Source organism: Parus major, chromosome 5, assembly GCF_001522545.3.
Source record: "Parus major isolate Abel chromosome 5, Parus_major1.1, whole genome shotgun sequence".
In the NCBI taxonomy this organism is placed as follows: domain Eukaryota; kingdom Metazoa; phylum Chordata; class Aves; order Passeriformes; family Paridae; genus Parus; species Parus major.
In genome coordinates, this window is record NC_031774.1 from 7,119,161 (window position 1) to 7,141,065 (window position 21,905).

General features: G+C 55.5%; 1 protein-coding gene across 1 annotated transcript in view; it reads right to left on the reverse strand.

Moving 5' to 3' along the window:
* Positions 1 to 2,925: 2,925 nt before the first annotated feature.
* The window catches only part of KDM2A (lysine demethylase 2A), a 32,465-nt gene continuing 13,485 nt past the window's right edge, over positions 2,926 to 21,905 (reverse strand). The window contains exons 4-22 of the mRNA XM_015631835.3: positions 20,425 to 20,563; positions 19,754 to 19,832; positions 18,529 to 18,575; positions 18,237 to 18,415; positions 17,377 to 17,483; positions 16,942 to 17,035; positions 16,307 to 16,460; positions 15,490 to 15,605; positions 15,249 to 15,375; positions 14,007 to 14,428; positions 9,279 to 9,362; positions 7,055 to 7,321; positions 6,802 to 6,933; positions 6,635 to 6,724; positions 5,307 to 6,019; positions 4,204 to 4,367; positions 3,788 to 3,946; positions 3,481 to 3,696; positions 2,926 to 3,380 (exon numbers count right to left, since the gene is read on the reverse strand). Coding sequence (XP_015487321.1) covers positions 3,199 to 3,380; positions 3,481 to 3,696; positions 3,788 to 3,946; positions 4,204 to 4,367; positions 5,307 to 6,019; positions 6,635 to 6,724; positions 6,802 to 6,933; positions 7,055 to 7,321; positions 9,279 to 9,362; positions 14,007 to 14,428; positions 15,249 to 15,375; positions 15,490 to 15,605; positions 16,307 to 16,460; positions 16,942 to 17,035; positions 17,377 to 17,483; positions 18,237 to 18,415; positions 18,529 to 18,575; positions 19,754 to 19,832; positions 20,425 to 20,563 — 3,471 coding nt within the window. The 3' untranslated portion in view covers positions 2,926 to 3,198. The remainder of the gene's footprint in view (positions 3,381 to 3,480; positions 3,697 to 3,787; positions 3,947 to 4,203; positions 4,368 to 5,306; positions 6,020 to 6,634; positions 6,725 to 6,801; positions 6,934 to 7,054; positions 7,322 to 9,278; positions 9,363 to 14,006; positions 14,429 to 15,248; positions 15,376 to 15,489; positions 15,606 to 16,306; positions 16,461 to 16,941; positions 17,036 to 17,376; positions 17,484 to 18,236; positions 18,416 to 18,528; positions 18,576 to 19,753; positions 19,833 to 20,424; positions 20,564 to 21,905) is intronic.

Here is a 21,905-nt window from a genome sequence, read left to right on the forward strand (position 1 = left end):
GTGTGTGACACCGGGTGTGTGTGTGTGACAGCGGGTGTATGTGTGTGACAGCGGCTGTGGCACCGGCCGTGTGTGTGACACCGGGTGTGTGTGTGACACCGGGTGTATGGCACTGCCACCAGGTGTGTGTGCCAGAGTGGGGGTATGACACCGCGGGTGTGACGCTGTCTGTGTGTCTGCCACTGTGTGTGATGCTGCGAGAGACACCGTGGCTGTGTGTGACAGTGTGAGTGGCTCTGTGTGTGCGTGACATCACGTGTGTCCTTCCACACCACACACTGTGTGACCGTGTGTGCCATGCGTGGTGGCGGGTGTGACCATACGTGTGTGACACCGTGTGCAGGCTCCCGGGGCCAGGAGGGGACACCTGGACCAGGGGTCAGGGCGCTGAGACTCACTTGGCTCTGGTGCATCACTGGGGGAGGCACGTGGTGGCACTGGGGACCAGGGCACAGGGAGGGTGACAGTGGCCTGAGCCACCTGTGGAGGATGTCACCTACTGTACATGCCTCACCATGCAAATGTCACAGCCCAGCTGCCGCGGGGACCTGGGCCGTGACATCCCCAGAGGGTGTGGGACACTTAAATGTCACCGTGGTGGCTGAGAAATCCACTGGGAGGGGGCAGATTTCCCAAGGCATGTGGAGGGGAAGAGCCCCACAGGCCTCTGGAGGACCCACGGCCCTGGCAGGAGGTGATGAGATGCAGGGACAGCTGCCACCACCCGCCAGGAGACAGTGGGGACACCGGGACAGCTGCCACCACCAATGGTGCTCCAGTTTCTTCTCGAGCAGCTGAGAAAGCCCCAGTGCGGTGGGGAGGGGACAGGGGGGACACAGGGGGTCCCAGCCCTGGCCTTGTCTCCTCCACTTCCCTCACAGACAAAAGGGCAGAGCTCACACTCATGGATTGTGGTTGGTCTTTTTTTTTTTTTTTCCTCCTTTTTTTTTTTGTAATTCCAAAAATCCACCCCCAAGAAACAGAATAGTTCCCTTGGGAGGCTGGGGTTTTCCCTCCCCCCACAATAGCTTACCCAGCCTGGTTGTAATATGGTATAAGCAAAGAGCCTCTCTAAAACTCCAGGATGGGAGAAGGCTCAGGAAGCAAAACAACCCAAAATAAAAAAAAAAAATAAAAAAAAAGGAAAAGAAAAAAATAAAACCAAGCCCACCTGCCCACCCTCTGCCCCAGCCAAGAACCCGCAACCCCAGCTGAGAGAGTGCAAGACTTGGTTTGCTTTTACCCTTAATGCTTACATTTAATTTTAAAGCACAAACATCAGAGATGGACTCTAAATCGCCAACAAAAAAATAGATATTTACAATATTTCTCCGGGGAAGGGAGGGAAGAAGGAAGGGAGGGAAGGGGGGGATCGAAACGAAACAAAACCACAACCAAACCCTTAAACAAGTGACTTTGCTTGCAGGAGTTGTCTTTAGGGAGCAGGCTGGGTTGGTTTTAAATCACTAAGTGATTTTTATTATATATAATTCTCTTTTTTTCTTCCTCGTGGATTTGCACCACGCTGGGGTGGTGAGGAGGGTCGCACGCTGGAATCTCTGCGGCTGGAGACGGGGGGGGGGGGACAGGGCGGAAAGGGGTGCTGTCCCCGCGGAGGAGGGACCACCTTGTCCCTCTCAACCCCAGCTCTGGAAATTTTCTTTCGCGTTGCAAAACTCAAAAGGAATCCAAAGGAAAAAGAAAAGCTTTAATTCTTCCGACGTCTTTTCCCGGGAGCCACCGCCGCCAGAGGCCGAAGGCTCCTCCTCTCGCCTGGGGGGGGAGGTGGTTTCCTGCTCCGAGCCCTGCGGCTCCGCTTCGGCCACACTGCCCCTTGTCCCAGGCACTGCGGGATTGTCCCCTCGTGTCCCCCTGCCGGGGACAGTCCCCGCGGGCCGCCTCTCCTCCTTTATTGCTTCTGAAGCAGCGGGGGGTGGGGGGGGGGGGGGGGGGGGGGCGGGGGGCGGGCTGACCCCAGGGACCCCTGCGGGGCTGGGGACCGGTGGTGGCACGGAGGGGACACCCCGGATTGTGCTATCGGTACGCTGCCAGGGAGAGAGCAGGGTGCTGACACCGGGGGGACAGAGAGGGGGAGCGTCCGGGCACAGGCAGGACAGGGAGGGAAATAAAATAGTGACCCAGAAAAAGAAGATTCCAACCTTTTTTCCTTTTTTTTTTTTTTCTTGTCTTTTTTTTTTGTTGTTTTGTTTTTTTGTCTTTTTTTTTGTTGTTGTTTTTTGTTTTTTTTTTTAAAGTGCAAAAAGCTCTCTGCTGCCCTAGAGAGAGGTTCTTTGGACCAACCATTCATTGCAAAGGAAAATCGGCAGCAAAAAGGGGGTGGGGGAGAAGGAGAGGACGATGCCAGTTCGGTCCCAGGCCGCAGAGCAGCCCTCCCCCCTCCGGCCCCAGAGTGCTTTGTGGTGCCGGGAGCTGGGGAGGAAGAGGAGGCAGGCAGCTCCTGTCCCCGCCCCGTGCTCACTCACCCCTGGCTGATGCTTCCCAAGTCCTCCCTGAGCTCTGGTGTACCTGTGGGTTCTCCCCTGCTCCATCCCCTCGGACAGACAAGTTATCCCCCAGCCCCTGCTCCTGGGACACCCCGGCCATGGGGCTCCTGCGCTGGATTCCCAAAGAACGACCCGGATGTGTGGGAGGAGGAGGGGGATGGATAGCAGTCCCTGCAGCCAGACGAGGGAAAGGGGAAGGGGGGAGAGCGCAGGAGAGCGCCGAGCTGGTGGTGGCACAGAGAGGGACGGGTGTTCTGGCTCTGCTCCCACTTCCTTGGTGAAACCTCGACCCTCAAGCTTTGTGCTACCAGGGAAGTGACAAGTGTTTCAAGGCAAGGAGACGACGGGGAGGAGGGAAAAGCTGGGGGGAGAGGGTGCCCCATTTCTCTGCACAGAGGCCTCTGTTACAGCCCCTGCCTCAGGAGCAGCGAGCTCCAGGCTGAGGCTCCCTGCCATGTGCCCGTTCCTCCTCTGGTACTGGCCAGCCTGGCGGGACATCTTCCTCGGCAGAAGTCCCGGGGAAGGAGGAGGAGGAAGGACATTGGAGCGTGGCCAGCAACAGCCCTGCCTGCCGAGTCAGGTGGGAGGCAGCGGCAGGACACGCAGGGCAAGGGAGGGGAGGTGGAGGAGCAGCTCTCCAAGAGGGGTGGGATGGGCTCTTTTCCTTCTCCTCAGTCTGCCCCGGGGAGGGTCTCTAGCTGATTTTTTGGATCAGCTTCTCATCGGACAGGCAGTAGAGGCTGTTGATGGACAGGTCCGAGATGAAGTGCTCACAGGCTTTGCGGGTGATCTGCTTGCAACCCCGCAGGTCGATGAGGGTGACGTTGGAGATGCGGCGCAGGTAGAGCAAGGCCTGGTCCGTCAGCTTATTGCAGCCTGCGGGCAGAGCACGGGGAGCGTGAGGGGGACACCTCCAGCAGCCAGCACTGAGAGGAGGAATGGGGAATCCAGGAGGCACCTGGAGCAGGGCACGCACCTGCCATGTTGAGCTCGGTGAGGGAGTTGCGTGTGGAGGAGCCCACGGCGGTGAGGAGGTTGGCCGACTGGTCCGTGAGGTGGTTGCAGTGGCTGAGGTCGAGGCGGGAGAGCAGGGGCATATGGCGGATAATCAGGCGCAGCGTGGCGTCCGTGATGTCCAGCCCGGCGAGCCGGAAGTCGATCATGTTGCGGAGTTTGCTGCGATTGTCCTGACCTGCACAAGCAGAGGGAGACACAGAGTGGACAGACTGCCCTGGGGACCTTCCCTTGTCCAGCCCAGCCAGCCCCAGGCAGCAGCAGCTTACTGGGTTTGTCTGTTGGAGGTGTGAGTAAGTCCCGGATCTGAGGGTCCTTGATTCCTACTGCCCACCGAAGATCGAGGGTCCTGAGAAGGGGGCAGCTGGAGGTACTGAGAGCACAGACCGCAGACCAGGAACAGCCCGCTAGGATGAGGTCTTTCAGGCCTGGCAGAAGGGAGGCAGGTAACAAGTTAGACAGGTTTGGTCAGCTCCCAGGCATCCCAGATCTCCACCACCTTTCTCCAGGCACATGAGGAAGCAGGTCCCCTCCCTGCCCAGGGTGGGACACTTGCTAGGTGATAGGACCCAGGCACCCAGGAGCTCCCAGGCTTGCAGAGTGTCTCGCCCCATGACCCAGCCCTCAGGAAGCCTCAGAGCAGGCTGGTAGCAGAGGAAGGGACCCCTCCCCAGCCTACACTCACCTGGCAGCCTGTTGACAAGCCACGTAAGCTGTTTTTTTGAGATATTGGTCCAGCTGAGGTCGAGGCTGACCGGCTGCCTTTTGATTATGCCACTCAGCGCCTGGGGGGTGATGGACTTGCACCTGCTCAGGTCTATCTTTGTCCACAATCTCTTGTCACAGCACCTGGGGACAAGGACAAGGCTGAAAGTCAAATCCCAAGAGTCCCATGGGATAACAGACTGCCAGCAGGGTGCCTGACTTCTGGAAGAAGCCCAGCCCTGGTGTGGCTCCAGCCGCAGAACAAGGCTGCTCCTCCTGGTTTCCATAGGTTTCCCCAAACATGGCAACCCATGCTGAAGGTGTTGGGCCACCCAGGGTAGACCCAACAGGGTTTTGCTGCCACAAAACAAGACTCCAAGTGACAGCTGCATGTCTGCTTGCCCCCTCTGGGTACTTCTGATCTTAAGGATCCTTACTCCCAACAGGCAAAACACTGTGTGTCCCACCCCACAGCCCCAGCACAGCTCGCTCCTTCGCCAGGGGCAAACACTTCTTCCATGGAAATCTGTGGAGAGCCAGGACCTGATGGCAGCACAGCTGAGCCCCTGAAGGTGTGGGCAAGGGGACACTTCTCCACCACACCACTGCCACTAGCTGCTGATCAAAGCAGGCAAATCCCTGCTGCTCGGCTGTCAGAAACCTCCCAGTTTCCATTCCCGTCGTCTGTTCCCAAGCCCTCCATGCACAGCTGTCCCAGTGCCAGCATTGTCTTTGGGCCTGCTGCCCCCCGAGGCGTTTCCAGCCAGCAAAGCCATCCCGCCTCAGCCTGCCTTCCCTGTCTGCTGGGAGGGCAAGGCAGCAAGGGAGGCCAGGAAGGGCAAGCACCACCAGGGTGATGGGTGAGGGAAGGGCACTGGCACCCCACAAGGACATGGTGGGGGACAGCTGAGGGGACAGGAGGAAGGCAGAAGGGAACAACAGAGATGGGTGCACACATGGCAGAGGTACCAGGGCTGGCTACAGTAACACTGCCCAGCTCCGAGGCGAGATCCTTTCCCCTGTTCCCTCTGGGTGTCTGCCACAGATGTACCCCCCAGCCCCAGGACACATCCCCACACTCACCACTTGTACCAGGTCTTGCACACCCGCATGCACTCGCAGAGCTCCCTGCGGGTGAGGTAGCGGAACACGGACATCCAGACCTCGCGCTGGACGCAGCTCTCCTCGCCCTCCTGCGCCCGGCCCCCGCGCCCATTCAGCCGGGCCGCCCCCCCCTCCTCCGCATTCTCCTCCTCCTCCTCCTCTTCCTCCTCCTCTTCCTCGGCAGCCGCCTCCTCGTCGCCCCCGCTCCGCAGGGGCATCCTGGTGGGCGCATGGCGCACGACCACGCGCGGTGAGTGCTGCAGGTTGGCCGAGGAGGCCGTGATGGCTTGGAGCTTGGGGACGATCGAAGTGCCGTGGACATCTTTGGTGGGGCGCTGGAGCGTCACGGTGAGGTAGGAACCGTGCAGCTTGGCCTTCTCCACCTCTGACAGCTCCTTCTTGCCACTGGGGTTGTTCTCCTTCTCCCGCACCATGGTTCTCTCCGTGGCCTGGAGCCGCAGCAGCTGCCGGCGCTTGAAACGCTCGTCCCGGCTGGCGCTGTGGTGGTCGCTGGGCCCGGCCCCCGGGGATGAGCGCGTCACCACCCCGCGGGGGGACGCGGGGTCGTGGATCAGCTGCAGCATCGGGGTGGGCGAGTTGGGCGGGGGGGTCAGGGGCTCCTCGCAGCTCCGCAGGGGCCGCAGCACCTTGGCTTGCGCCGTGTCGTCGTCGCTCTCCTCCACCTTACGCTTCTGTGGGGAACGGGGGTGGCTGGTTAGCAGGAATGAGGCCTGGGAAAGGCTTTTCCCTTTTCTTACCCAGGGGAACACCATCGTGCTGGCAGAACCTGCACCAGCAGTGCCCAGTGAAATCACAGAATGGTTTGGGTTAGATAGGGACACCATCCACTAGATCAGGTTGCTCCAAGACCAATCTAACCTGGCCTTGAACACTTCCAGGGATAGGGCATCCACAGCTTCCTTGGTCAATCTTTGCCAGGGTCTCACCATCCCTACAGTAAAGTAATTTCTTCCTCACAGCTCATCTAAGTACCTCAAAGACCAGAATCCACCCACACCAGTAACAAGCATTTTTTCCTAACCTATTCTCAAAAGGGGCATCCCTTGAGGTTGGGGGTGGCTTCCACTCTGTGGCTAACAGTCTCTTACAGTGGAATACCTCAGGATTGCACTGCAGCATGATGTGCCCAGGCCCCCAAGTGTTGCATCCCCATGATGCAATGATTCTCATTCTCACTGGTCAGTGCCCCCCACCCCCAGCCCATGCTGGTTGAGCACATCCCTGGCAGGATGCAGCAGGATGGATGGAGGACACAAATCGTGCCTTGCCACAGCACAACTCCTTACCTGGCCCTTCTCTGCATCGTCACCCTGGTAGCACTTAGGGCACTCCCAGCAGTTGGGGAGCTCGTCATTGAGCAGCCCTTCCCCATCCATCTGCAACAAGAGGAGGGGGTCAGCAGCAGTCCAGCCCCACAGCAGAACCCCCTTTGCCCAGCACAGTCCCTGCTCACCTGCAGACAGCCGGGGTGAACGATCTCATTGCAGATACAGCACTCCATGAGCTTCTTCTCAAAGTCCTGCGAGTCCTCATTCTGATCCACCTCCCCACAAAGTGCACACGTGACTGAGTGAGGCAGCCTGGGCTACAAAGGAAAGCAGGGCTGACACCACAGCACGATGGGACAGCCTTCTTCCTTTCCCTCCCTACTACCTGAACCATGGAGAGGCAACCAGCTATCCCCCAGGATTCCAACTTGGACTCACCGCCAAGCACTGCCGGAGGACACAAGACTGCTTCATGCGGCCAGGCCCGCCAAACTTCTTCATGTCCCTGCAGTAGTGGCACATGCCACACTCGCCCTGCATGCAGGCCTTGCATTTCCGACACCGCACCCGCCTCCGCCGGGCGCCCGACACGATGGGAGACACCGTGGACCTGACGGGAGTCGGGCGTGGTGCTGGCTTCATGGTGTGCGGCTTGGTGATGGGGATGGTGGGCAGGCGCACCCGCAGCCGGGCCTGGAGTTTTAGCTGCCAACAGGAAGAGAGGGAGTTGGGTGAGGAGAGGGAAGTGCTGCATTTTGCTGGGATCTGGAAAGCTCTGATCCCTGGATCTGGCACTACAACTTCAGATAATGTGCCAGAAAGCGGCTCTGCCCCCTCAGCGCTCTGCAGCCAAAGGTGCCTGGATCAGAGCTGACCTGGCACTTCCCCTGGAGCACATTCCCTAACCCCTCACAACAACCCCACACCAAGAGCTTGCCTTCTTCTAACCCCCTGTTAGGGCTCAAATGGGTCTGGAAAGGGCTGCTGCGTGCCAAAAGCATCCCACAGCATCCACGCTTTCCTACCAAGGCAAGGAATTACAAGGTCCACCCAGGCTGTCCTCTCTGTGTCACTCTGCTAACTGAGCAAGGGGACAGCTCTGGCTGCCCTTTCCTGAGCTCCAGGCACACTGGGAACACCCACACCCTCCTTGTTTACAGTGCAGGTAGGACAGCACAGCTCTCCAGCTGTCACCCTGCATCCCATCAACCCTCACAGGAAATCTGCTGGCTGCAGCATGCTTCTGGGATTGGCTGGGGTGTGTACTACAGCTGATGGGCTTGGGGAAGGGCAGGCTCCCAAGGATGGAGTTGGGGATTATGGATGCTGATTGTAAGAAAGCAGGCAGGGGAGCACAGAGCCTGTGTGAAACTAAGTCACAAAAGGCTCTCACTCTGGCCTGAGAAATCATATGGAAAAATCCAAACAGTCCTTAGAGAAGGAAAACATTTGCAGGTATTGCTTGGATCCTTGTAGTTTCCTCGTAAGAAGCAGTCAAGGGGTGTTGTTCCAAATTGACCAGTGATGGTGATGTGTTGATTTAATGGCCAATGAGAGTTTTACCTCTCGGACCTGTCTATAAAAGAAGATCTGGAATAATAAAACTTGCGCTCTTGTGCAACCCAGAAGAGAGTCAGTGTCGTGCTTTGTCGTTCCCAATATAGTGTGACAGGATGTGCCAAGCCTCTGAGTGCTGCACCCAAAGAGTGCACACATCTCCAGGTCACTTCTCCCAGAAAAGCTGCCCAAGATGCTTGTGCTGCACAAGGATCATGCTGGATCCCCTGGGCAGGGCAGGCAAGCCGAAACAGGCACCTCCAAAGGTCAATCCAAGAGGCTCATTTGTCTCCAGACTCCCGAATGGGGTGTTACCCACCCTTCCCAGCATGAATGGGTCCTGCTCTTCCCATAGCCTGCCTGTTAGCCCATCTCCTGGCAGGAAGGAAGAAGTGACCTCTGGGAGCCATCCTGGCAGGCCACAGGAAGGCAGCCTGCAGAGGGGAAGTCCGGTTGCTCCGTGCCTCCATCTGCCCAGTGAGCTCAGCCCAGGCTGCTGCCCAGCTGTGGGCCCTGGGCTATGAGCGCAGCTGGACAGGGAAAGACAGGGATGCATGGAAAGGTCCCATTGCTGAAAAGATGGCTGCTATCCACAGGGAGAGATTCCCAGGAGAGAGCTGCCTTGCCTGGGGTTATAAGACCCAATCCTACAACAGGGACACAAGGGACACATTCACCTCACAGTGAGGGGCTGGACTGCTCTTGACCATCAACCCCACACCTCACCCACCTCTGCCACAGAGAGGCCTTCTTCCTTGACACACAACATTCCTCAGGCCATCCAGGTCTCCCTTATCAATCCAGGGAGCTCCTGGGAGAGCAGGATCACCCCTTCCTCCCCCAACAAGGCTCAAGCTCAAGCTGTTCTCCAAGACCAACCAAAGAGCTGGAGAACACAGAGCAGCTGGGGCTGATCTGGTTACCACCCATCAGTTGAACTGGGAGATCTCTGGGCTTGCCCACAGTGCTGTGGAGGTGGCTGCACCCCATATCCCCGTTTTGCACTGCTCCCAAGGCGAGTATGGAAGCGGTGTCACCACACCCCATGCCCGGGAAACTACTCAACATGTGACACCCATCTGGGTCTCCTCCGCGCAGCTCATACCTTATCTCTCTTGGGCCACTGGACGATGGGGACGCCTGTAAGTGCCAGTTTGGGATCGCTGTTTGCGTATTCTTCCAACAGCAGCTAATGGAGAGAGAGGAGGGGGAACACAGCAGAGAGACAAAAAGCACAGGTGTGAGCAGAGGGAAGCACGGCTCCCGCCAGTGAGGCAGGCTCTGACCAGATGCCAAGGCCAGCATGCTTCAAAGGCAGCTGGGAAGGAGCCCTCCTCTCCTCACGCCCGCCAGCAACCATCCCTCCTCCCCACATGAGACAGACAAGCTCTGTCGAGTCGATCTGCACCAGCGCTTTCATCAACTGCATTTCAGCCCCGAGGCCCCATGCTGGGTGGTGGTAGAGGGGAAGAGCGCCAAGATTCAGCAATCTAGGGGGATTTTGGGAGTAGGATTCACCAGCATTGCCCCCCCCCCCCCCAGGCACAGGGCATCCTGGAGGGTGCAGCAGCAGCAGAATGTGATGCCCCAGCACCCCCTCCATAGCCTGATACAAGCTGCCGGCAGCCGAGAGCTGCTCCCCCGCACTGCCTTGGGGTTTGGCTTTGACTTGGAGGAAGAGATCCCTCGGCACCGACCAGACTGGCACGGACTGGCATGCTGCCCTCCAGCGCGACAGCCCCTTGCTCCCAGTCTGTGGAGCTCCCTCACTCACCCTGGTCCTTTCAGCACTCTCCAGCGCAGCCCCCTCCCCACATTCTTTCCCCACTGAATTACCCGGTTGCAAAGGTGCTTTATTTACTTGACGTTGCCATGGTTACGCAGGCAGGGGCCTCCTGCCGGCATCCTGGCGGGCGGTGCTTCCCACTGCCAGGCAGGGCCAGGGCAGGGGGTGCCCGGCATAACCCCTGGCCCGATTTTCAGGGTGTCTGAGGAGGCAGGAAGCCGCAGTCTCCCCGGGCTCCCTGGCAGCGCAGCATGCTGCCTTCAGACCTTCCACCTCCCCACGAGCACATGCCAAGGGAAAGGTCAGGGCTCAGAGCTTCCACACGAACATCCGTGGGACCGCAGCGTCTGCCTGCCCATGGCAGCGGGGACGGGGTGGGGGCGGCTCAGTCATGCTCCCCGCCAGGGAGCCGAGGGACTGCGGGGACTCCCGGGTGCTGCGGCTGCTTCTGGCTTAGAGCCGGGGTGGGCGACAGCCCGCTGGTCCCCTGGTGCTCCGTCACGCGGTGGTCGGGGGGACGCAGCGGAGGGGACCCTGCACACACGCGGCTGGAGCGCCTCGGCAGCGGTACCGGCGAGAGAGCCCCGGGGACGGGAGAGGTGAGCCCAAGCACCGGCAAGGGACCCCTCCGGGGAAGTAGGGGTCCCCCCACGGTCCCCTCCCACCCTGTCCGGGACCGGAGCGTCCCCGCTTCCCCTCCCCGAGTCCCTTCCCCGCGCCACGAGCATTGCCAGCTGCCTGACCTTGCGCCTTTGGAGCTGCCGAGACTCTGGGGTGAAGTTTGCCGAGCCCTCTTTGTTTCGGTGCCTGCACTGCGAGGGCTGGGGCCCCCTCCCCTCGCCCCGGACACCTCCTGGGGCTGGCTCAGACCCCGGCCGGACCCCCGGTGTTCGGGGACATGGCTGGGGGAGCAGCTGCGCCCCCCGCCCCGAGCGCCCCCGGCTCCTCCCCGCCCCCGGCAGCCGCACCGGCGGCCGCGTGCTCCTCCCGAGCCCTTGGGCAGCGGCGGCGGCAGCTTCCTGAGCCGGAGACAATGCTGCTGCGTCATCCACATGCGGTTCCCAGCAATGCTTTGCAACGGGAAGATGGCAGAAGAGAAAAAGGGAGCGAGGGAGCGGAGGGCAGAGCCGCGCTGCTGCAGCGCCGGGAGGGGCCGGGACGGCGGGGATTGGCGCAGGGTCCGGGCGGCGCTGCCCACCGGCCTCCCCGGGATCCCTCCCTCCTTCCCTCCGCCACCGCAATCTGAGAGGCCGGGGCCGGGCTCCCCGTGGCCGGGGCAGAGCGTGGCCGAAAGCCCTTACCCAGTCCCGCTAGGGCCCAGCCTCCCCGGCGCCTTTCTTTTGTCTGCTCCGAGGCGGGTCTGGGATCTGGGAGACCCCGCTGAAGCGAGGGGGGCTTTGGAATGTAGGCAAGGGTCATCTCCCTTGCAGTTCCCCCCAGGGTCTGCACCCTCATATTCCCGATCTGGAGGGACAAACATCCCGCCAGCCAAGTTTGGGAGCAGCCACATTCCCAAAGGCACCAAACCGCTAGAGGGGGACAGATCCATACCGGGTGATCAAGGTGTCCCCAAGCAATCACAGCCCCCCCCCGAGACGCCCCCCAGCTACACACTGCAATTAAAATGGAGGAAACTCCTGAAATAAAGCCGAACAGCACAGGCGAACAGCGGCTGCTCCCACTTCTGATGCATCCAAAGCATCTGCAGGCAACTCCAGCTTTGTGTTCCAAAGAAGCCAGTCGCATGCCGACCTGGCTCCAGACTGTCACCAACTGTGCCACCAGTGACACCTTCAGGACCTTGGCACGGGCTCTCTTCGACCCGCAGGCAGGAACGTGACCAGTGCTGCCACCCCACCATGAGAGACCTTCCTGGCACAGCTCACAGGCCATCCTGAACTTCCTTGCCTATCCCTGATGATACCATTCCAGCTCCTCACCAAATTCTCTCTGTGCTCACTGCCCAGTCAGGTAGATGTGCAATGCCCCACCGAAGACTGAGATGAGGTTCTGTAGACAGGATCAGCACTTCTGGGAGAGGTTTTTCTTGTTTCTGCAATCCTTGGTGCTCCAACAGCTCCATGCAGAGCACAGACACAACCTGTTCATGCCAGGCTACAGGGCCTGGCATGCTGTCAGCTGCCTCATGACCATCCTCCTGTCAAATCCAGTCATGGAAACCAGCACACCACGGGGGGGGGGGTCAGAAAGCACGGATGGAAAGAAATAGTCAAAAGACAACAGGACCTCTCAGAAATTCCCTCTTTGTCAATGATCCTTCCAATGAATCCCACCATGCTCAGAATTTTCAGACAATTCCTGCCACAGAGCTGAAAGCACAACATTGTCACATCCAAAGTGTCGCATCCCCTGATGCTCCAGGCTGAACTCGTGACAGGATACACATTTCTCCACGTGACCCAACAGACAGACACCCTGAAATCCTGCTCACCACACAAGAGGCTGTGGGAAAAGGCAGCATTTTCCTGCTGCCTAGGGATATTGAATAGCAGAGGGTGGTACTGGATGGATAGATCACGGTGCCAGACCTTCAAGTCTGGATGAGAAAACACCACGTTCTGACCATGGGAAGCACAAACCAAAGTGCAGTTTTCCCAGCTTGGCCAGATCCTGGCTCCATCAACGACCTTCCCTGGTGATACAAGGGCAAAAGTACCTGCTGCAGATTGGCGGCCTCAGTTAGAAGTTTTAGCTAGAAACGTTTAAGCCCTTCTCAGGCTCTACAAGCCAACCTCTACTGGCCACTTCTATCACCTCTGTGGAAAATGGATTTTGAAAGTAGAGGTTTGCTGTGGTTGGACAAACTTGTCCACTTTCCCCAGCCACTGCAGGTTGTGACTAGGGATCTTGATGCCTTAAGGATGTCAGTCCTGAGGGATGGAGTCCTGCAGCTCAGGATACTTCCAAACCTCCAAGGACAGCCAGCTTTAAGGAGCAAATCCTCAGGGGAGTTGTCTGAGCCTACAAAGGCTGTCACCTGCAGGTCCTCTGTGAAGAACAATCAGACACAGGTGGAAGGGTCACACCAAAACCACAGGCACACCTTTACTACCTCTAAAACATGAACAAATTCTTAGATCAGGTCCCAAATTCAAACTGAACACCAACAACCTTTAAGGCTCTGCCTTCAAAACGCCCAACACCAGCCTCCTTTTGTTAGTCCAAGAGTGAAACAGAACCCACAGCTCAGGTTCCTCCAGAGCACCACAGAGGGCTCAGAAACACGTGTCATTCTCAAAGGTCACAGCATACACAGGATTCCTGAAAAGCCACAGAAAACCAGAAATTCAGCCCCTAGCAGCACCTAAATTCTTTCAGCCAAGAACCTAGGACCCCAGAGCCACACCCTCTGCTCCAAACACAACAGAGCTCTGGATTTACCCAAACAACTCACAGAAGTCAGAAGACAGCACTTAGAAATAAAAACAATGGTAAAGTCAAGGACACATGCATGGCTGTGTCTGGATGTCAGCTTTGGTACAGGCAATCTCTGGTACAGATCACCAACAGCAAGGAAGGGAGCAGAAGATAACTTTTTAGGGACTAGAATGGATTTCTGGGGATAGAGTGAAGCTGACATTCCCACTTCAGTGCTGAAACAGCTAAAGCACCAAAGCTCATTTGGTCAGCTCAAGAGATGAAAGCAAATAAAATCCAAACAACCCCCACCAGCCCAAAATAACTGACTCTCCTAACTCCAGATCACACCCTGGGCAAACAACTCAAAGAACAAAGCCAAATCCACCTGGGGCAAGGAAAAGACTCCAACTGTCAGAGTCTACAGACAAAACTGGAAGTGAACTTCATCAGCAATGAGTGCTCCTGCACTGACAGCCATAAGGGGCCCAGCCAGGGCCCAACTACCCTCGTGCTTTCCCAACCCCAAATCCCAGGGCTATACCTCAGGTGTAATATCAGCCTCACGCACAGGAAGAGGAGGACACCAATCCTGCTCCAGGGACAGGGGTAGGTGAGAGTGAAGCCCAGTTTCCCAGTGGGAAGCGCTTTGCATTTGCTCAGGCCTACCTTGACGTCAGCGATGAGGGCGTCCTCATCCTCGATGCCGGTGGGAACACACTTCTTGTGCAGAGGGAGCGACTCCAGCTTGTCCACGAGGCAGCGCAGCCCCTCCAGCTCAAACTGGGTCAGGTGCACCTTCCTGCTCTTGCGGGGGCTGCCACCACTCGGGTCCCAGGCCTGGCCATTTTGGGAGCCCCGGCTGGAGTCAGAAGAGTCTATGGATGGGGTCTTCTTGAGACCTGGCAGGCTGCTCCGGCAGCTCTTGCTCAGTTCGTCGTAGTCCACATTGGCACCATTGGCGATGGGGCTGGTGAGAATGGACCTCCTGGTCGTGGGGCGCCGGGATTCCTTCCCTGCTGCATCCTCATCATCCTCCTCTTCCTCCTCCTCTTCCATGTTCACCGAGTCTGAGGAGCTCAGCTCCATATCTGCCATAATGGAGAAAAGAGAGCAATCACAGGAGGTATTCTGTGTTTAGTGGGATCCCCGCAGTCATGAGGGATGCTGGAGCAACAGATATGTATGAGGTGAAAGGAACAGAGAAGCTGCAAAAAAAGCTAAACGCCCTTCCCATTCCTGGTTTGTTTGTGGGAATTCAAGGCACCAGATATGGGAAAAGGTCCCAGAGGAAGAAACAGCAAATGCCCTAGACTGAATTTCATGTCCTAGACTTAATTTAATGGAATTGGGTTGGAAGGGATCTGGACTGTCATCTAGTCCAAACCCAGTGCCATGGGCCTGGACATCTTCCACTAAACTACATCATGTTGCTCAAAGCTCTGTCCAACCTCATTTTGCTTTGGAGGGCTTGGGATCTCCAGCTGAGGGCTCAGGACCTTGATCCCTCAGGACCATCATGGTGCAAGAAATAGGACGTGGACTCACTCATGACCACGAGGTCGCTGAGCCCTCCAAGCAACTGTGTCAGCCCTTTAAACTTGGTGTGCAGAAGGCCCTGGCCAGCTAGAGAGAATTCCTGCCCACAGCACTGTGGTGGTCACTGCAACTTCCCCCCATCTCTTCCATGCTAGGCTCTGAACTGGTGGTGTGCTGGTTTCACAGCTGCAAAGAACCTGGGCTGCTGCAGGGCCAAAGGAGGAAGCAGAAGTCTGGCTGTGACTTGATGCTCATAAAAAAAACAACCCATCCAGCCCTCCCCTGCCTGCCACGCTCCTGAACCAGTGCCCCAGCAGGAGAGTGTAAGAAGCCAGTTGGATGGGGTGAGGAAGGAATAAGGGCTGGACTTACCCATGCTCAGGGATTCCTTCTGGAAGTCCTTTGTCAGGTGGGAGCGGCTGGTGATGCAGTACACGTAGCGCTCCAGCACATACCAACACATCTCGTAATAGAAGGGATAACGAAATTTATTTGGGACCTGCAAAACAGGCAAGAGAATCTGTCAGGCCTCCTTCCCACTGCTGCTCTCAGATGACACATGCCTCACTAAGTCTGGCCCAGTGTCCAGCAAGTGTCTCAAGCAGGTCCTTACCCGTGTGCGATCCTCAATGCTGTAGATCCGGAGCTGCATAGGGATGTTGAAGCTGTGTAAGAAGTTGCCCCCAAAAACCAGCGTGTCCATGGGAGTGTACACAGCATGGATCCAACCTTGGGGAGAAATCAGAGTTAGAAGAATCCTTCTGATCCATCTTGCATAGTTTTTTGTCACCCTGGTGTCATCCTAGATTGTTTCCTAATCACATTAGGCCTAGCACCAAGGGAAACAGCCTTCCAAAGTCTGTTCCAACACTTCAAACACCTTCAAAATAACTCAAGTTCCAGTCCTTATCTCCAAGGCTAAGCAATCCAGCCAAGTCCAACATCTGGGGAATTCCAGCATGGGTTTCCTTAAGGCAAAGCCACTCAGTTCAGAAGAGGTGTCAGTTGTGATAACAGGACTCAAATGAGTGGGTTGTGCAATCCCTGGTGTTTTCTGTTCCTGGTCCTGCTGTAAGCCACAGCTCTGCAGTGCTGTCACGAGACACCCAGGAAGCTGAGGAGCTGCCTTGGGCCAGCCTCTCCTGAGCCGACACTGCTCCATGTGTCAACATGACAGGATCTGGGAAAGCCTCCTTTAATAATTAATCAAATGTGATGTGAGCCAGCCACAGCTTTCCTAACACTTGGGCTGGAACCACAATGCCATCACAGGCATGTTTTGGGAGGCAGCAAGAAAGAGAACAGAGCCACTTCACATCTCCCTCTCCCAGTGACTCATGAAGGAGCTAAATCCTGCCAGTGTCCCAGGATCTTCAATGCTGCCACAACCCTGGCCAAGACCAGGATGCCCCTGCCCACCCTGAGGGTACCTGAGGGGATGACAAATGTGTAGCCCTGCTTAAGCTCGATGCGCTGGCACTCTGACACTCTGTCCCCAAGGAAGATGTCTCCCTGCTTCCCTGAGAGAAGCCAGTTTTCATAGAGCTCCAGGTTCTGGGGTGTGGGAGGGATCAGCCAGAAGATCTGCAAATAAAGACAACATGCTTATGTAAGACATCACATAATGAAGAGCTACGGCTTCTTCCCAACATCTGAATCTCTTCCTTGCCCCTCTCCCAGAGAATTTCCCAGCAAAATGACTTGGACAGCTGCCCTCCTGAAGAGGACAAGCAAGGTCTTTCCCAGCCTGACACACCGAGTGCTACAGGTAGCCTGAGCTACCTGAGGGGATGCTTTTTAAGGTATGATTCACATCAATGTCAAAATATAGAGAACCCAGGAAAGCCACCAGAGTGACAAGGAGATTTACTGAGTTAGACTTACCATGTTAGAGCTACACCTGAACTAGGGATTGGCACCTGTCTAGTTCCATGCAATATAGGTAAGTTTAGGGTGGAAAGACTTCAATTTGCTGTCTGGGACCTGCATCCTCAAGGATTTACACAAAAACAGACCAACAGACACTTTTCTAAAGCACCTACAGCTACAACAAGGACTGTCCTACCTTTCCCCCTCGGTGGATGTGGTACCACACAGAAGTGCCACCAAAGTCCACATGGAAATCTGTGTAGCAGCCCTTGACGCTCATCAAACAGTATCTGGTGGAAAACAAGATAAGGAGAAGGTGAAAATGAATGCTGATCCACACTTTGGAGCAGATATGACATTCCAAGGGAATGAGTCCCCCAAACCCAGGCCAGTGACTCAGAGCAGTGTCACAAGCCACCCAGCCCCTCTTCCACACAGCTAAAGGGAATCCCCTTTATAATCCCCCTTTTTTTTTTTAAATAAGTGTCTGCAGTGGCCTTACAAGTGTCACCCACAAAAATAAGCTGAGAGACTGCTCCTCCCCCTTTCCCTTGGTACAAACTGCTGCTCCTTTGGGCAGTTTTCCTGCAAAAGATTGTTTGCTGCCTGCCACAGCTTAGAAGTCACTTACTTCTGCACCTTTGGATACTGCATCTCCAGGATGGCATTGGTAGACTCTGTCTGACTTTCCTTCAGGTGCCTGGGCCACATGTTATCAACCCAGTCAATCAAATCCACCTACAGCAGAGAGGTAGGAGATGTGAGCAGATAAAAGGGGCACAGCAGAACCTTTTGCTACCCCAGGCTGGCAAATCCCTTTTTGGTCCTTCCTCACACCCAGGAACTTTCCCAGTGCCACTGGGACAGTCCTATACATAAAGCTCTTAGGATCAGGTGTTCAGATGCCAGCTCTGGACTTCCACTAAAAATATGCCAGGACAGCAACTCCTAGGGTGGGATTCAACTCCCTAAGCTTCAGGAGAGCCAGAGATGTCAAGGTTCCTTCTGCAGTTAACAGAGAGAAGTAACTGGCCCCACAGCTGCCACTTCCACTTTGATGACTGCAGAGGGAGTTCGGGATGTTCATCCCATCCATCCCACCTCCCACAGCTCATTTTCCCACCACAGAACAGCTTTCTGCTCCTCTTCCAGCACACCTCCAATCTTGGCCTCATCTGCCCCCAGAGATTTCAGCATTTTGCATCAGGAACCCTCCCTGCTGCACTGCGTAAAGTTCAGACTTCCATGTTTCTGACTGCTGACAGCCAACGAACAGGCCATCTCTCTGCAGAGTGACATGCCAGGGATTTGGCCATGGTCACCCACAGCTTGACTGAGAGATCAGCTCCAGCATCTTCCAGACTGACATCCCCCATGAGCCCATGCATGTTCCAAGCAGTCCCTCTTTTACCACATCCCAATGCCAGACTGCACTTCACCTCCAGATTTCCAGGGAAAGCAGATCCCTGCAGGAGGAAGAGCCCCGCTTACCGTAGCAGGTCTCTGCACCAGATTCTCCAGTTTGGTGTGGCTGAACTCCAGGCTGATGACATTGTAGAGCTTCTCCCGCTCCTCCTCCGGTGTTTCGTAGTAGCGCGCCCACTGCGCCATGGACATCTCGATGTCTCGCTGCGTGTTCACGTCCATCACATCCACCATCCGTCGGCTCCCTGCCACGACAGACACGTCACTGAACTGTCCCTGTGCACCATGGACTCCAAGAGGTGTGATCCTCAAAGACACCAACCATACAAGCGAGTGCAGGGTGGCTCTGGACACTTACCCACACACAACCGCACATCGTTCACGCTGAAGTCTGGATCCGGCATCCTGTGGGACAAACATCTGGCTAAAACAACAATCAAGTGCTTCTGGCTGCACATCCTGTGACTCAGGAATTGGCACCTGTGCTTCTTTGGTGCTGGAGAAAGCCATGGAACAGGATCTCCGGGGGCACAGGACTGGGGTGAAACACTAGAACAAACTTCTGGCTCAGGATGCAGGCCTGGGAATAGGATGTATCATCTTCGGAGCTGTTGTACAGTGACTTGTAGCAAAGGAGCCAGGAGGCCTTGAACTAAGCAACCCCAGCTCTCATTTTAAAGGCTGCTCCTGTGAGTTATCCCAATCCAAAGGCATGGCCAGAGCAGGACACGCAGTATATTCCACTGACACAGCAGAACTATTCCAATGTTTGTACTGGCACCCTTCTCTGTACAAACACTGCTGTCAGGCAGAGCGGGCTGGCAGCCATTCGAGCAGCTCTTGACCCAGAGAAATATCCAAAAGCTCAGGAGAAACCCAGTTTCAGCCACACTGTAATCCCCAGTATTAAATCTCTACCCTCCCAAGTCACTCAGCAGTTAAACTGAGCCTGGCACCACTTCCTACCCAATTCACCCCAGCACAGGACATCCTGCACTGGATGAGATGTCACCCATCTGTTCACAGCCAGCTGAGGGAGACTGGAGCAGTGCTGCTGGTAACTGGATCTGAAAGTTTGTGAGGGGTCATTTATTCCTCTAATATTTGTATTAATCAACCCCAAAAAACACTGACTGAGTTTACACTTGGAGCTGTAAACCTCAATGGATGTACTGCAGCAAGAGAGGCAGAGACAGCTTAGAAGTTCAGAAAATCAGGTTGGAATTCTGGAAAATGCCAGAAATACTACAAATTGTTTGACTCTCTGGCAATAGATGCCTATGTTACTAGGAAAGAAACCCAGCCAGACGTTGCATCAGAGCAGCAGTGGGACTTTCCAGACATTTGGTGGAATTCTGATCACCTACAGCCAATTCAGTCCTCTCCTTTTCAGTCCAAACAGACTAGGAAGAACAGGATAACCAAGCTGGAAGATATTTCTCTCTGCTCACTGCACATAAAGAACAGCATGGACACGACACAGTCAAACCAGCTTGGCAAAGCCAGGATCAGATCCCACACAGTGTGGAGAGATGAAGGAATTGGGCCAGAGTCACCCACCACTCCATGCTTCCAGCACTTACTTTATCCCCAGGCCATCCGAGTTCCTGAAGATGAGTGGGTCCCTCAGGCCACCTCGCTGGATGTACTCAACTGTGAAGTCTGGTGTGGGGAGACAAGAAAACAGAAGGTTTAGAAGAAACTCCTTCAGAGGATGCTCAGGTTGAAAAGGATCTCTGGAGATTTCTAGTCCAACCCTGCTCCTCACTCTTCTAACCATTTTAGAAATCCTGGAACTCCTCTGCAGCAGTTCTGAGACGCAGCATGGTGTGTGCTGCTGACAAGCCTCAGACAGGACCCCTAAGGAGGGTTTGCTCCAACAGACTGCTCCTGACAGGTGAACAGCCTGGATTTTGGTGCTCACCTCCCTAGGAAGCTCAGAGCCAAGCAAGAGATGCCTTGTGGAAGTACTCTTTCCTCCCAGTAAATCCTCATGAGAGGCTGTGTGATGAAAAGCCATCCCACAGAGCTGTGTGTGTGGTGAAAGGAAAGGGAGACATCCCACACAGTCCTTGAATTAAGGATCTGGTAGACATGTGGCTGCAATTACAGGTGCTGACCCAGGCAAACCCTCCCATTCCTGGTTGCCATGTGTCCCAGCAAGCTGCAGACCAGCTCCATGCTATCTGGAGCAAGCAGCTTCCATGCCATTCTCCACACACACTCCCTGAATTCCAGCAGTCCCAAAACAAACCTTTGCCTTCCATGAAGACCACAAAAGTGGAGTTGAATTTGTTGGTGGACAGCTTTTCCTCAAGGTCAAACGTCCTCTTCCCTTCAATCTCATCGTCGGAGATGCCATCATCCTCGTAACGTCGCCTCATCGTGCCACGCTGATGGGAGAACACCAGGAAAAAAGTTATGGACCAGGAAGGAAAACTATGGACCAGAAGGAGCAGCCAGAGCCTCATCCCAACCTAGCACAGCTCAACCACGGCCTCTAGGGGCGCTCAGATCTGTCCTAAACCCAAAACATACCACTGAAACATCAGCTTTGCTCCTCCTCCACATAGATTTGTGCTAATTGGGCTGTAGGAGAGACAGATAATCACTCCAATCAATTCCAACAAGGAAATGCAGGAGGAGGGGAGAGAGAGTTTAGTGTAACTGAGGCAAAGAACCAAAAATCAGTTCCCCACTTTTACAGGTGCATCAGTATTTTGCTGCATTGGAGGTAAAGACACTTGTCAGTTTAAATCTCTGCCAGAACACCAAAGACAAGGAAAATATTCTCAAGTTTTCATCTTTGGCTGTGCCTGTACACAAAAAGTGATTTATTCCCTTCTTTGTGGGGGGAAGAATAGCAGAGTGGAAGGAATACTTTTCTTAGAGGGTCTCGTAAGCACATCTGTACAGGGATTCCTGACAGACATCCTCTTCTGGCATTGCTGGATCTGGAAAAAATTACTGTCCCCAGCTGTTGGCCACCTGGCCAGTGAGCAGAGCCCTTCGTGGGAATGCTCCCTAAATCCCCTCAGATAAAAGGCAAACCTGCTCTGAATTAGCCAAGCTGCCTTCCCCTAATTATGGATGTTCCCATTATCAAGCGTGCACACCAACTGCTGGGCCAGCAGACAGCCGGGGACAGGATGGGGCAGGAGGTGACACAGCTGCTGACACCTGCCTGCAGTAGGGAGGGGCAGTGTCACATCCCCAGCAACACCACTAGAACCAGCCTGTGACAACCTCACTGGAGGAGGAATGACTCCCTCATACAGAAGCACCGCTTTAAATAAATTTTTAAAATTAATTAGATGAACCAGAGCAGGGGCATGTAGAGACACACACAAAAAAAGGCTTTTCCCCCACCCACCCACCATTTAATTTTAACTACCAGTTTCAAGCAGGCTGATGGATGTACAAGGAGTTCCCCTGCCATCAAGACAGAGTCACTCACCCATTGTTAACAGCCCATTGACTGCGCTCAGCTTTCCAGCCCCCTTTCCAAAAACCTGCCGGAATGGGACACAAACACCTCATCAGCCAGGCAGGGACAATTGGCTGCTACTGAATGGGGCACTTCAGGCAGAGTCTCCAGGATTCTGCAACCAGGGTCTGTCCAAATGCCCAGAGGATTAAGCAATCTGGAAAAGAGCTGCTGTCCTTTGTCTTAAGCAGTCCACTAGAGTTAAGTAGGATCTCCCCATTTTCAACAACACAAAACCTCACTTTACT